The sequence below is a fragment of the Chaetodon trifascialis genome, chromosome 4 (genome assembly GCF_039877785.1).
Source record: "Chaetodon trifascialis isolate fChaTrf1 chromosome 4, fChaTrf1.hap1, whole genome shotgun sequence".
Taxonomy (NCBI): domain Eukaryota; kingdom Metazoa; phylum Chordata; class Actinopteri; order Chaetodontiformes; family Chaetodontidae; genus Chaetodon; species Chaetodon trifascialis.
The window spans coordinates 21,094,918-21,108,819 of NC_092059.1; the positions used below are offsets into that span (position 1 = coordinate 21,094,918).

Consider the following 13,902-nt stretch of genomic DNA (forward strand, 5'->3'; position numbering starts at 1 on the left):
GACTCCGCTGTCTCGGGAAGCAGAAGTTGAAGAAGCCACTCCTCGCGCTGAAAATCTGCCTCCAATTAGGATTCCACGGTTGGTGCCTTCGCGTCCCATCGGAAATTTTGACATCGATAGGAAAGCGCAATTGATCAACCAATCAAATCTGTAGACTGGATATGTAAAACACTTTCAGTGTGATGTTTTAGGGGCGGAGGAAAGTTGAAGTGATGTTTTGTTTTTTTTGTTACAGCAACATGGTGCAAACGCTCACGATGCCTGTAATTTGAAGATCTCTCCCGCCCCCTGTCGCGTAAAGTGGCTATGTGCTGCTCGACTTCTAAAACAACAGCTCCAAAACCAAGCAACTGAAAGTAAGGTAGGTAATTTATATTTACAAATATGTTTAGAAGTTTTGAACTTCAAGAGGGAGAAATTCCGCGAAACTTAAACTGGAAGCAGCAAGAGGTTTATCTAATATTCTAAGATTTCAAAATAAAACACTTTATGTGTAAATTGCCTTTTGCTAATGGTCTAATCTCCAAAAGCATCTAACAAAGTGAGTCAACTAACATTTTCACGTTCAATAATGACCTTTCAACAGGAGACATGGTTGGCTGAACATGTGGGAAGTATGTAAGGGAGGCACGAGGGAAGTTCACGCTGTATAAGATTATACACAGATATTACCATACTCCTGTGAGGTTACATAGAATGAAGCTGCTGAATGACAATAAATGTTGGAGATGTAAAACAGGATTAGGAACTTTCTTTCATTGTATATGGAAGTGTACACTAGTGGCTCCATTCTGGATGAAAGTTGTGGACTTCCTGAGTGAATGATCTGGGTCAACGATCCCATGTGTCTACTAGGGGACAGGTCTCAAATACCAAATGTATCTAAAAGAACATTTTCTGTTATCATGGTGGGTTTGGTTACAGCTTCCAGAGTTATTCTAAGACATTGGAAAACTGTTGTGTGTCCTAATCTGAGGGACTGGATGGAAGCATTGGTGGAGACGGCTCCCTATGAGTCTATGCTCTATAGACTGAAAGGCAACATGGAGGACGGGATGAGCACTTGGGTATCTTTCTGGAACTACACAAAAACTGATAAAAAAAACTCTGGAACCAGAGACTAAATGCAGCACACTCTTCTTTTTTCTGATGGACTGGACTTCTTATATGCAATATATTTGTTTTGATTTTATAATTTCATTCTTTATATGACATGTCCGGGGATGTCTACACCAAAAACAAAACATCACAAAAAATAATGACCTTTCAGTCTTGTTATGTGTCACTGGGGTTTTATGAATACTCAACATGAACCCAACAGGGGTCTGGAATAAAAGTATGCTATTCAGAAATATACATAGGCAAAATGTCTTTCTTCCAAGCCAGAATTTCATAGGCATTTACACCTATGTTGGTCTCCTTGATCTCACTAAGCCACACAACAGCAGTGTCACAGCCTCTCCCACTTTGTCTTAGGAAGGCTGTTTTCACCTTTTTTCACTCATATTTCAAACCACCTGTCCTCTCTATCAAAAACGTGTACTTTGCTGTCCTCAGAGGAGTTTCCACTGTCCTTTAAATGAAGACAGACTGCTGCGTCCTGACCCGTGGGCTGTGCCCTGTCTTAGTTGTTTCATCTCCTGATGTATAGGTCTCTGTGGTTGTCATTGCTGTACTTCACATCACTTATGTTTGGTGAGTTGTTGTTATAGAGGGTAAGTTCCTGACTTGGTGGCTTTGAAAAACATGGGGATGCTGTGTTTATTGAAGGTCAGACTGAGTGACACTCCAGTCATCTATGAGATGACTTCATGTCACATCTCCACTATGGACGGTCCACTCCTTCTAAAAGCTCTATTTTCTGTGTTGACAAAGACCCACTTTAGCTAGTTGCATGCTTTTAAAGCTTTCCTGAGATGCTTGCACTTGTCTTTCGCCTCAGTGCTATTCGGCCCCGTGGTGAAGTGTCCTAATAATAAAGCTTGACGTTTCCTCTGCTTCACTGCGCGTCTCTGTAAAGCTGTCGCCAGTTAAGTGGCCACGCTCAATGACCACTTAACTGTGTTTGTACTCCCTCACAATTCTATTGCATGCTATTGCAGTACTTTTTGCTTATCTCACAGTATTTTTCTCTAAAACTTGCAAAGTGATCTTTTGTAATATTTAGTGTTCAGTCAGTTTCCGTAAAACCTTTCATGGCAACTTCGAAGAAAGTTTAATTTAATTGATCCATTATCATGTTTTAGCTCAATGTGCTACATGGGAATTCAGTGTGTGGGTTGTAAGAAAACACTGCAGCTAAATATTCTATGGCTGCAACTAACATTTTTTCATTAAGTGACGGAGTTATACTACAAAATGTCACAAATTAATTAAAAATGACTGTCACATTTCCCAAGAGCTTTCATTCATGTTCTGTTTTGTCTGACCAAAATCCAAATATTCAACTTAGAAGGATATGAAATGACATGAAAATCACATTTGAATTTCCAGATTTGTCTTGTTCTTTAAATTTCCCATCAACTAATCCATAAATCAAGCTCTAAAATCAAATTTGAATTGCTTTATTAGACCAAAACTGTCACGTTAAGTATTGTCAGACTGATAAGCATACAAGTTCTTCAAATAGTTGACAGGAAATTCAAACTGAGATTTATTCAAATTGTTCAACTATTTGGAGCCATTTTCAAATACATTTGTTTTAAGCTTTGCCTGCTTTTGGCAGCGGTGTTACAGTAGCAACAGAGATGTCATTTCAAGGCCAGAGAGAGGAGATATCATTTCTCTCATTAACAGAAATTATTACAAGCCTCCAGTGATGGGGAGCAGAGCAGTTTGTTGGTCCACCACCTCACTGGATGAATCACACATGAACAAATGGACTCCGGTGCAACACCAGTCAAACTGTGGTGAATCGAGAGGGACCAGGACAGGACCGGAAAGGAGAGACCCCACTGGGGAAATCAGAAAGGAAGACAGGGTTGTGAGCGGGCGAGGTCTCCAACAAGGCCTGTCGTTTCTTGCGGTCACGCCTCTGGTAGCGGAAGTTTAAGGGTGGTCGCAGTGCGATGGGGCCTCCGATCTCTTCAGAGGATGAATCAAAAGGACCAGCACCTGGTCCTCTAACTAGACCTTCAGCAGACTCACTGGAAGATGAACTGAAGGGCTGAGGGGGGTTAAGCACAACAGAGGGGTCAAAGGGCACAGGGTGAATGGGCGTGGGGTCAAATGGTGGTGGCTGAACAGCAGGGGGCAGTGTGGGGTCAGAGGGAACAGGCTGAAGATCGTTTCCCGGGTCATCGACCTGGGACGGGAAGGTTGGGATGTCAGGGTCCTGAGGGAGGTTGTGAACCTGAGGCTGCACTGGTCTGAGGATGTCCACGTTCTGCAGACAGAGACACGATCAAACTCACTCGCTGCCTGCATAAAGAACCTCAGTCATGCAAGATAGCGTGATACACCACAGCTCTGAGAAGGAGTGACAAGACAATATAATTATAGCACAGAACCATACACTTTCAAATCTCACACATACGTTTAAACACACACAAGGAAAACATGCATTTGAAGACACAACACAAATGATATGACAGTAAAATTATATGGCCAGTGGCATTCATTCAGACAGTTGCATTAGCATTTTAAAGGTTGCTTTATCAAATTCGGAAACAAAGCAGAGCATAAAACATAGATGACATCTCGACCAGGCAGTGGGTCATTACATTCCCACTGCTGTCCCACACTGTCGATTGACACTTCATGTCACATTTGGTTCAAGTTGAACTTTCTTTCTGACTGACATTTTAATCCAATGTGCTGCTCTTTTTTTGGATGTGTACAAGTTTTTGCGGCAGTATTTCACATATTGTCATGATTCACAGATTATCACAGAAGAGGCTCAAAATAGGCTTTGAGTCAAATCTCATTTATCTCTTGTGTTTGTCAAGAAAAAACATGAAAGAGAACTCTGACAACTGTAATAATATGTTCGGGAAACGGAGTGTGTATTGGTGCATAACATATTTTTGACTGCTATGATTGTTCTGCACCACAACACCAAAGCAAAATCCTTGTAAATGGAAGCCGTCTTGGATATAAACCTGTATCTGATTCTGATGCAATTTCTTAACTGCTTTCTGTACCTGCACTTTGAACATCTCACAGGACACCCGAGCATCAGAATGGCCATTCAAGTCTCCATACACAGATCCTGTACAGAAACCCGCAGTCTGAGAAGAGGAGATGAAAGGTTTTGTTAATTTCTTTTAGGATACGAGGTCACTGCAAGAAAACAACAACAACATATAAATGAATAATAAAATAATAAATGAAAAAGGAGGACAGGACCTGTCGGGCTTCGGTCATAAAAGAATCAATTGCAGCAGCCTTTCAGTGGTGCCAGAAATGAATCTGTCATGTCATCAAGTAACACTTCAACTAACTGCTTCAGTGATAGTAAACAAGATGCTGGCTGATTGATGTTTATTTAAGTTTTTACAACAACATTAATTTGTGCCATAACAGTGGCAGATTGTCAATGTAGGAATCCATTTCTATAAATTAATGGAGCTCCTTCAAACAATGTTGTTCGATGACATCCCTCTTTTGTGAGTAGATCAACAAGGGTATACATGCAGCTGATCTTCTTCAAATATTAAAGGACTGTATTCCACTGATTTAGCATTTCAATGCCTAATTTTGACTCTTGAGTCTCTGGACTGTCTGTGCTGAGTACCTCTGTGTCAGAGTCGAGTGTCAGCCGCTGGCAGGTGCCTCTTTCCGTCACTCCCTCTGGACACTCTTGGACCGTGTACTCCACAAAGGTGGCTTTCACTGGCACAGTCTCAAATATGGAAATTATGTGAAAAAAGGGCAAATTGCACAAAAAAACACAGATTTACAGGCAGATACAGATACATGGTTGCTGCAATGTAATGACTATCATCTTGGTTTTACAGCGCAAAAAATATTACCTTAGGTGAATTATCATTTGCAAAGAGGAGCAGTACACTGAACTTTCATCCCCAAGCGTCCCACTCAGTCTCTCATTTGCTCTCCAAACAAACGCCTGGCCAGACAGTAAGGGCTAAAGTGCCTTCAGTAATCCTTTGCAACCTTGCCAGGCTATTGTGTCATTATGGTTATTGTGAAGCAGTAACGGTACTCATCTGGCACGCAGAAGCTCAAAGGTGCACTGCACCGTCTGTTCATGCACACCCAGAGATTCTTCTTAAGTGTAATTTCCCAATAAATGTAACATTTAACACATTGCTGTGCAATGAAACCAGCCTTGCAGCTTTGTTTCACCTATCAAAGTTAATAACTGTGTATCCAGTTGTACCTGCGCTGAAGCTCTGGTGATCTTCTTCACTCCGAGCCCTGCACCCAGTGTGGACTGTCTCTTATAGGACATCAGAGTGGCCTGAGCAGCATTCACGGCCTGTTGGCTGTCTACATGCAGCAGGAGGGGGCAGGTTGGACAGGTCAACTGGAGCTTCTCTGGGGGATCTGCAAGGACCAGACAGGGATAATATTGATTAAGTAAACATGTGTTGAAATTACAGCTAACAAAATATTGTATGCAGAATATGGAGGGCAGAAACACATTCACAATAAGTGAAAGCAATAATTAGCAGTTTTAAGTAACAGCAGAATCATTAATAAAATAATGTTTTGGAACATCTCTGGTAAATAATTTGATAAATCCCCTGCAGTACCCCGACACAGGTGTTTCACTTCAAGAGCTTCAAGATTCCTTAAAGATGAATAAATTATATTTTGAGCAGAGTTTGGCCCTTAAAGGTCCTTAAGTGATCAAAGAAACAAATAAACAAACAAATCTCAGTTTGAATTAGAGTGAAACCAATTTTTCATGGCCGACATTTTGATTTGTCATCGTGGATAATGCACAGGTGTAACTAATTACATTAATTATGGCTCAGTTCCATTATGGCGTTCCAGTAATTAGTTACACCTGGTTGTGACATATTAAAACATCTACATAGAGAAAGTCTTTTCTGAGAGGGACCTTCCTTTCTTTTCTCTCCTTTTCCTCCTGATGAGCCTTGTATACTGAGCGACGTTATTGACTTTATGAGAAACATGAGCTGCTTAGTTAATCTTTGAAGATACAAAACCACACAGTATGTCATACAACACAATATAGTAAAATCCTTCTTTTTTTTTGCATCACATCGTCTCTGTGATATCGTGATGTAGAATTTTTCTTGATATGTTTAAGGTCCAAGGTTTAGGGGAGATTTACAGTCAGTTCTCTTCATGTACAGTAATAAATCAGTACACAATTATGACAGGGAAATGGACACAAAGAGCTTCTTGAGCACACCAATGTGTACACTTTGTGCCATTCTGTGCAACACACAGTCATGTAAGACTAAATGCTAAACTGCTAATCTACTGATATGTTAGTGGTACCTGGGACGAGAGTGCATTCGTAGCTGTACAGGTAGGAGTATCCCTCTGGTGTGTGCAGAATGGTGGTGCTACAGTTACCGGAGATTTGCTGAAAAGAATAAAAGAGAAAGAAACTATTGAGACTTTCTTAGGGAATACATTATGAGTAGACTTGAGATTAAGTTTAAGTTGGGTTAGGCAAAGAGTGGTTATGGTTATAGTTTGGGTAAGTCTCCAGGGAATTAATGTAAGTCTATGTAATGTCCCCAAACATGATAGAAACACCACTGCGTGTGTGCGCACGTGCACGTGTTTGTGTGTCTTACTGTTTCCATGAATGGTCTGATGTCACAGCGTTTCCATGGTTTTGGGCTGCCTATGTGACACTTGGTCTCCAGGACATCCAGGTCCAGGTAATACACATTGCCCGCAGGGCCCTGACACGCACAGTGCAAACACACGTAATAGGAAAGAAGAGACGCAAACAATTGTGAGAGCTCAGACTTTCCAACAGCACCAGTATTTTTGTTGTGGAAAAAATAAAGCATCAACACAAATTGTTCAAGGAATGTACGAGAAGCCTTCTGTTAAGGCCCTTCATTTGTTCAGTTACATCTTTAAGGAACCATTTAGGAGGTGCTCTTTGTACTTCCCTTCCACTTTCACCTTCCCCACTTTGGACAATATTGATTTGAGCGAGAGCACTGAAAACAAATGTCAACACATTGAGCAGGTGTAACGGCAGCCTTTTCAGGTCATGAAGTTGAACTGAGCCTCTTAAGACCTGATCAATCCCATTACCTTGCCACAATAGCCTTGAGCAGCTGACAGCATGAAGTTCATAAGGCCTGTTGAGTAAGGTCTGTCCCAGTGGTCCTGGACTGAAATGACCTGGACTTTATTAACAGTCACTTCAGTCCTAAAGGCCTTTTTTCATGAGCCGTGAAAGGGGATGGCATCTCATTTCATGACATAAAAGACTGTACTTCTATTTTAATGTTTCATTTATTACAAGCAACATGCACTGATGGCGGTCATTCACAACAAAGTGCGAGCGAGTGGTTACACATTTAATAGTGGATATTTTTCACGTCTTTGATATAGCACATTGGTTCCCAAACTAGGGTCTGGGGACCACAGCAATTCCCTGAGAAGTCAGAGTTTAATTTCATTATAATTTCCCCAGAGGAGTGTCAGCACATTGTGACAAAGTCAGAGGATGATTTCTGATTAGAAGTTTGACTGTGCACAGCCATTCCTGACAACAACACACAAATCTTCTCAAATGGGATCCCACTGACATGAAGATTGGCCACGGCTGGTTAAATCTATCAATGAGCGACTTCATTTTATCACAGGGATGTTTTGATATTTCGGCGACAGCAGAAGGGAAAATAACATTTCCACCCCTCTGCCCTTGTTAAACATGAACAAATCACCCACTGACAGAGTATTATAACAACCCCAATCATCCTTCCCCACTTTGCATTTGTCTCTGTACTGACCTGAGCATGCAGGTGAACATTTGCAATGCGGTTGAGTGCAAACTTATAGCCATCAGTGCGATCCTCATTGATGTAAGTGACAGCCAGACGAGACAGCTTCTCCACTGCTTTGTCATTACAGGGGATGGGAGCAAGTTCAATGGGCGCCAGAGCAAAACCCTCACCGTACACACACACTGTGTGAATGGAAAGCAAGGATAATAGCGGTAATAACGTGCAGATGGATTTGTCCATGGTGGCAGAGGTTCAGGCAGGAGCTAAAGACAGAGCAGGTTTGAAGTGAAGTTTGTTCTCTTGTGTTTGCGTTCAGTCTCTGGAGTGACTTTTGGAATCAAAACAGGAGGCAGATGTTGGCATGATGCCAAGGACAAAGTTTGTTTGATTGTGAGAGGGCTGATATTTGTGAATAAATGCTTTGTTTAACCTGCAGAAAACTCTTTCCTATAAGACAAAAAGAGCAAATGTCAAACATTTTATCCATAATGTACATAATAATACATGAATAGGCATGCATGAATATGATTTTATGCTATTTTATTCTCAATGCATGGGCTGTTTTAATCCTGGTTGAATGATGTATGCAGTGTAGTTAAGAGAACTAATTTAGCGCAATAAACATTTACATTATAAGTTGTACCAAGGCCAATTCATTGTGTCACATTTTGCAGTTGTAATGCAAGTATCTCACCATGGGGGGTCACTGTGAGTCTGGTATGCTCTACTGCAGGGAAACTGGTTAAACTGTCCAGCGGTCCAGCAGGCAGAACTGGGTTAATGATTCACTGATACCCAGTTAATTAGACATGCTGTTCTATTAGAACCTCGTAACTTTGATATTTATGTTTCCTGTCTTTATTTTACTGAACTGTCCTGTAATTTGAGTGAATTTACTTCATTATGGTGAATAAGCAATGGTAATTATGTCAGTGGTTCCAGATCATTGGGCTATGTACAAAAATTAATTTCTATACTTATATATATATATATATATATATATATATATATATATATATATATATATATATATATATATATATATATATATATATATATATATATATATATATATATATATATATATATATATATTTTTTTTTTTTTTTTCTAAGCAGTAAAAAGTGTAATCAAGCTACGCTGTGTGATATAGGTGGGGTTCACACTTTTGGAGCAGTCAGATTAGTTTCCATTGTTCACAACAAGATCGATTAATGTCTGCAGTCAAGTAAAGAGCAAGACACACACATGTGTCCGTGTGTGTGCGCACACACACAAGGACACACACTATGCCTCTGTCTGCCTAACGCACATTTGATCTATTTTACACAGATTTTCAAGTGCGAAACAAAATGCATGGATAATTCAGCTATCTTGTCTGTGGACACTTGAAAGAAATAAGAAAATGTAATTTTTATTAGCCGTGTTAGCGGTGTGGCTCCAGGGATCACAGTGTTGGCTGGTCACTCAGTCGGTCCATCACTTACCTACATGGTGCATTTTAATGACCCTGGTTGTGATTTTATTTTTGTCTTGTGCCACCAGCAAGTTTTCAATGAAACATTTCAGGATCTAATGGATGGATGCCTTCACTTTCTGACATGCTGCCATTTCCTTTCATCTGTTCACCTGCTCAGCCAGTACTTTTCCACTCTCACTCCCTTTGCCAGCTGCGCTCACCTGATCCTCACCTGATCCTCATTCCCAATGAGCATCAGCATTCACAATCAGACTGACCTCTTGTAACTGAGCCTGCCTGCCTTTGACCATGTCTGTTCTCCTATTCACTGCTAAATATATCAATCTTGTGTCTCTGATTAAGAGTTTTGCCCTGCACCTCCTGGTTTTTCTGTCTGCCTGTGCTTGTTTGGGGTTGCCTCTCCAAACATTTCAAGGGACTTTGTAATCTCCCAAAAGTACTGAACTGAGTGAGTATCCTCTGCTCACTTGGTGCTTTGCAACTGATGATATTCTGAGAGACTTTATTACCAAGCTGAACTTTGAACTGTGTGGCTGTTTATCTGTCTTTGCCAAGTCTGAGATTAAAGTTAGTAAAAGCTATCTTGTGCACTGGTGGTACTGCATTTGGGTCCTAAACACCCCTGTTACAGACGGATAGCACCACATTTTGTACAAACATTCATGGCTGCCAGACGATGTGTCCCAATGACTTTCCTCTGACTTTTCCTCTAACACCACCACCAGTGGTGGAATACCTAAGGACATATTTGAGGTACATGTATATACACGTTTACGATTAAGGGAACACTTAATCATCATAAAACCAGTCAGTTATTTTTCAGGGATATCCATCTGTCCATTAAGGAACCACAAGTGATTGTGACTCAGGCCCCGTTTACACGACAACGCTTGTGGGTGAAAACAATAAAATATTTTATCGGATGGGCCTTTCGTTTAGATGGCGACAGCATTTTTGGGGCTTAAAAATGCAAAAAAGTGAAACCCCCCTCTAGAGTGGAGATCTTAAAAACGCTCCACCGTCGCGTTCCCGTCTAAAAAGTAAAAACGCAAAAGTGTGTTTCGATCTGCTAGAGCCCGTCCCTGACGTTCTCTGATTCCACTTTTGCGTCACTGTATGCATGCAGATTTCCCCCCCAAAAAACTCCCGTCTAAACACGGAATAAAAAGTGAGAACACAACGCCACTTTTGCGTTTTCTGTTCAGATCATTTCCGTGTAAACGTAGCCTCAGTTACACCTGCTTTGTTGCAAACCCCCCAAAAGAATGGTTTTGCATGTGGTGGCCACAGACAATTGCTCTCTCCTTATCCTTTCTGACTGATTCTTCTCTAGTTTTGAGTTCTGTTAGTGTCCTGGTCACTACTGGTGGCATGAGGCAGTACCTGCAGCCCAGTCAGGTTGCACAGTTAGTCCAGCTCCTCCAGGATGGCACATCCATACGTGAGGTTTGCAAGAAGGTTTGCAGTGTCTCCCAGTACAGTCTCAAGAGCATGGAGGAGATACCAGGAGACCGGCAGTGACACAAGGAGAGCTGGCCAGGGCTGTAGAATGGCACGAACCAAGCAGCAGGACCGGTATCTGCTCATTTGTGTGAGGAGGAACAGGAGGAGCACTGCCAGAGTCCTACAAAATCATCTCCAGCAGGCCACTGGTGTGCATGTTTCTGACCAAACTGTCAGAAACAGGCTCCATGAGTCTCCTCTAGTGGGACCTGTGCTCATGCACCGTGCATTGGCATTCACCAACCCAGAATTGTCAGGACTGCCACTGGTGCCCTGTTCTCTTCATAGATGAGAACAGTTTCACACTGAGCACATGTGACAGGCTTCAAAGAGTCTGGAGACGCTGTGGTGAACGTTATGCTGCCTGTAACATCATCCAGCATCTGACGCCACCAGGTACTACCACAGACTGTCCAGGAGCTCACCGATGCCCTGATCCAGGTCTGGGTGGAGATCCCCCAGGATACCATCCGTCGACTCATCAGGAGCATGCCCAGACGATGTCGCGAGTGCATACGGGCACGCGGGGGCCATACACACTGCTGAGTCACACTATGAGTTGCTGTGATGAAATTCATGCAAACATTGTGTTCATGTGAATGTAAGCATGTGACACTGGCATTGTCATTTGGAAAATGTTAGCATGCTGATGTTAGTGGTTAGCTCATAGCACCTCTGTGCCTAATTCCAGCTTCACAGAGCTGCTAGCATGGTTGTAGACTCTTCTTATTTTAACTGTTCCAAAGTCATTTTCAGGTTTAAATCATTTGAGCAATCAATTTGCATAAAAGTCAGGATTATCAGTGAAAACACAGTTTGTTTATATGTTTCATCTAAGTGCTTTGTTCACTTTGCTGGTCGGTACACTTTGAGTGCTTAAAATATTTAACATTAATCAAGTGTATTGGGTTCCTTTTTGCAAGCATCTGTCTGGGGATAATCATTTAACCTATTTCAAATATTCACTGAACCAGGTTCATCTCTCAACAGAGGCTGGAGGAGGGAGAGCGAGGGAGAGCGACTCACTCAGCAGAACAAATTCTGCCAATATCAGAGGGGGGAAAAAAAAAGCTGCCTCAATGTTGTGTCTGTCTTTGTGAACGCATGTGCATTTGTGCGCGCGTTTTCATACAAGAGAATGTGCTCTAGTGTTTGCCTGTGTGCACATTTGACCGTGCAGAGCCATGATTGCATGCGTCAGTGTTACCGGCAGCTAGTTGTGTTGCAGCAGAAAGCAGAAAGAGTCTGTGGGGGAGAGATAAGAACGGCAAGGCTGCTCCAAGGACTCGCTCTACCAGCACAACACCAGACCCAAGTTAGACAAACCTCCTTTGATGTGAGCACAGAGTAATCTCCCCTTGTGCTCGCTGCGGAGAGATGCCACGCTGTAGTGATGCCCAGGCCCTGATACGATGGGGCTGCTGCCACTGGGGCTCCTGCTGTTCACTTTGTACAGTGATGGGCTGGGGGTAAGAGGAGAAGGGAAGAGAAGAGAATCTCAGTTTGATGTGGTCTAAATACTGTTTTGAAAGGTTTCATTGGAGTTACTTGCAGTGGAAAGTTTTGCTCTGCCACGGTCTAAATGCTGTTTCGGGGAAGTTCATTAGTATTGTTTTCAACAGAAAATTTCAGTATAGCATGGTCTAAATGCTGTTTCACAGACTGTTCCACCTTGCCAAGAACACATTTCTGGGGGAAATACTGGCAGAAATCTCCTCCTGTGTCACATCGCCTGCCAGTAGAGGAGGAAAAGAATTGGTTTCTTCACTGCACGGCACATTTAAGAAAAAATAAGGCCAATGCCGTTTCTCCTCTTTCCCTTTATAACCACATTCTACCTGGGATTTGTGTGTCACAGTCAAAGTATTTACATTTTGTCTTTCATCACTGCTTTGCCCATATCTCACTGATACATGTGAATGGATAGAACAAAATTACATGATGGCAGCTAGCCTTTATCTTTTGCACATCATCCCCCTTATCTATATCTCACATGCTTACACTCACATGAACACAATCTTTGCTTTCGTCTTCTCTCTCCTTCTGTGTTCACTGTTTTCTTTCTTTCACAAGATGCTGCTGGGATTTCTTTCTTATCTTATTGGTCACAGTCTGCACAGAGAAGGGAAGACATTAGGATGGAGAGAGAGCAGGAGGAAGGATAATGTCCTCATTTAATTGGTTTCAAACTCTTTCTCCCCTCAAAGACCTGCTTCCCACACTGCTCTGGTCACAAAAATGATGCTGAACAAATGAAATTGAACTGTAATTGGTCAATGTGTGAGTGTTAAAAGAGCTTTCTCTGCTGACTGGCGTCCTCTGCAGCAGTTGTCACAAAACCCTGTCATTTTACTTGTATAATGCAGTCATCTTAGGACTCTTGATTTCCTCATCGTGTATTCAGCTTCTCTTGCTGCAGCCGCAGGAAGTAAATGAGTATAGGACACCTGCACAGAAACATTAGTTTTAATATGAGAAGTTTCATGTTTTCATGCCCATCGTGGCGATGTAAACCTCTGGCACTTTGATGTACAGTTTACCATAAGCTGATATTTTCTTTGTAATTAGTTGCGATATCTCTGTATTTTAATGCGTTTAGTGTATTAGCTCAATTATTTCTCTTTTTTGACTAAACTGTTTAATTTATTAAATTAAAGTGATCAAAGTATACATTAGGCTTAGTTGGCATGACCATCATATAACAACCACTGGGAGTTCATCTACCCTTGCTTTTTTACCAGCCATTATTCCTGTCACAGCACATCGAGTCTCTTTCCAGCTGCCATTTCCTTTCATCTGTTCACCTGCTCAGTCAGTGCTTTTCCACTCTCACTCCTCTGCCAGCCACGCCCACCTGCCCACACACCTGAGATTCATTCCCAATCAGTCCAGTATTTAAGCTTCTCTCCCACACTCACAACAGGGCCAGATTGTTCTTTATTGGACTGATCTCTTGTTACTGGACGTGTCTGCCTTTGACTTCGCCTGATCTTCTGTTCTCCAGTT

At 41.9% G+C, this 13,902-nt stretch overlaps 1 protein-coding gene across 1 annotated transcript; it reads right to left on the reverse strand.

Annotated features, from left to right (window-relative positions):
- Nucleotides 1-2,899: 2,899 nt before the first annotated feature.
- LOC139330732 (alpha-2-HS-glycoprotein) lies at nucleotides 2,900-8,153 on the reverse strand. Its single transcript, XM_070961816.1, has 7 exons — nucleotides 7,920-8,153; nucleotides 6,741-6,851; nucleotides 6,436-6,523; nucleotides 5,342-5,508; nucleotides 4,736-4,843; nucleotides 4,143-4,229; nucleotides 2,900-3,385 (listed from the first exon to the last, which is right to left on the reverse strand). The coding sequence occupies exons 1-7, from the start codon at nucleotides 8,151-8,153 to the stop codon at nucleotides 2,900-2,902; spliced, it is 1,281 nt and encodes a 426-aa protein (XP_070817917.1).
- Between the last annotated feature and the right edge of the window lie 5,749 nt (nucleotides 8,154-13,902).

Excerpts from the sequence above, each read along its gene's own strand:
- LOC139330732 (XM_070961816.1), bottom strand. The coding sequence starts at position 8,153 with ATGGACAAATCCATCTGCACGTTATTACCGCTATTATCCTTGCTTTCC. Across the intron at positions 4,230-4,735 it reads CACTCGACTCTGACACAGAG|ACTGCGGGTTTCTGTACAGG; the intron begins GTACTCAGCACA and ends TCCTCTTCTCAG. Across the intron at positions 3,386-4,142 it reads GTGAGATGTTCAAAGTGCAG|AACGTGGACATCCTCAGACC; the intron begins GTACAGAAAGCA and ends CTCTGTCTGCAG.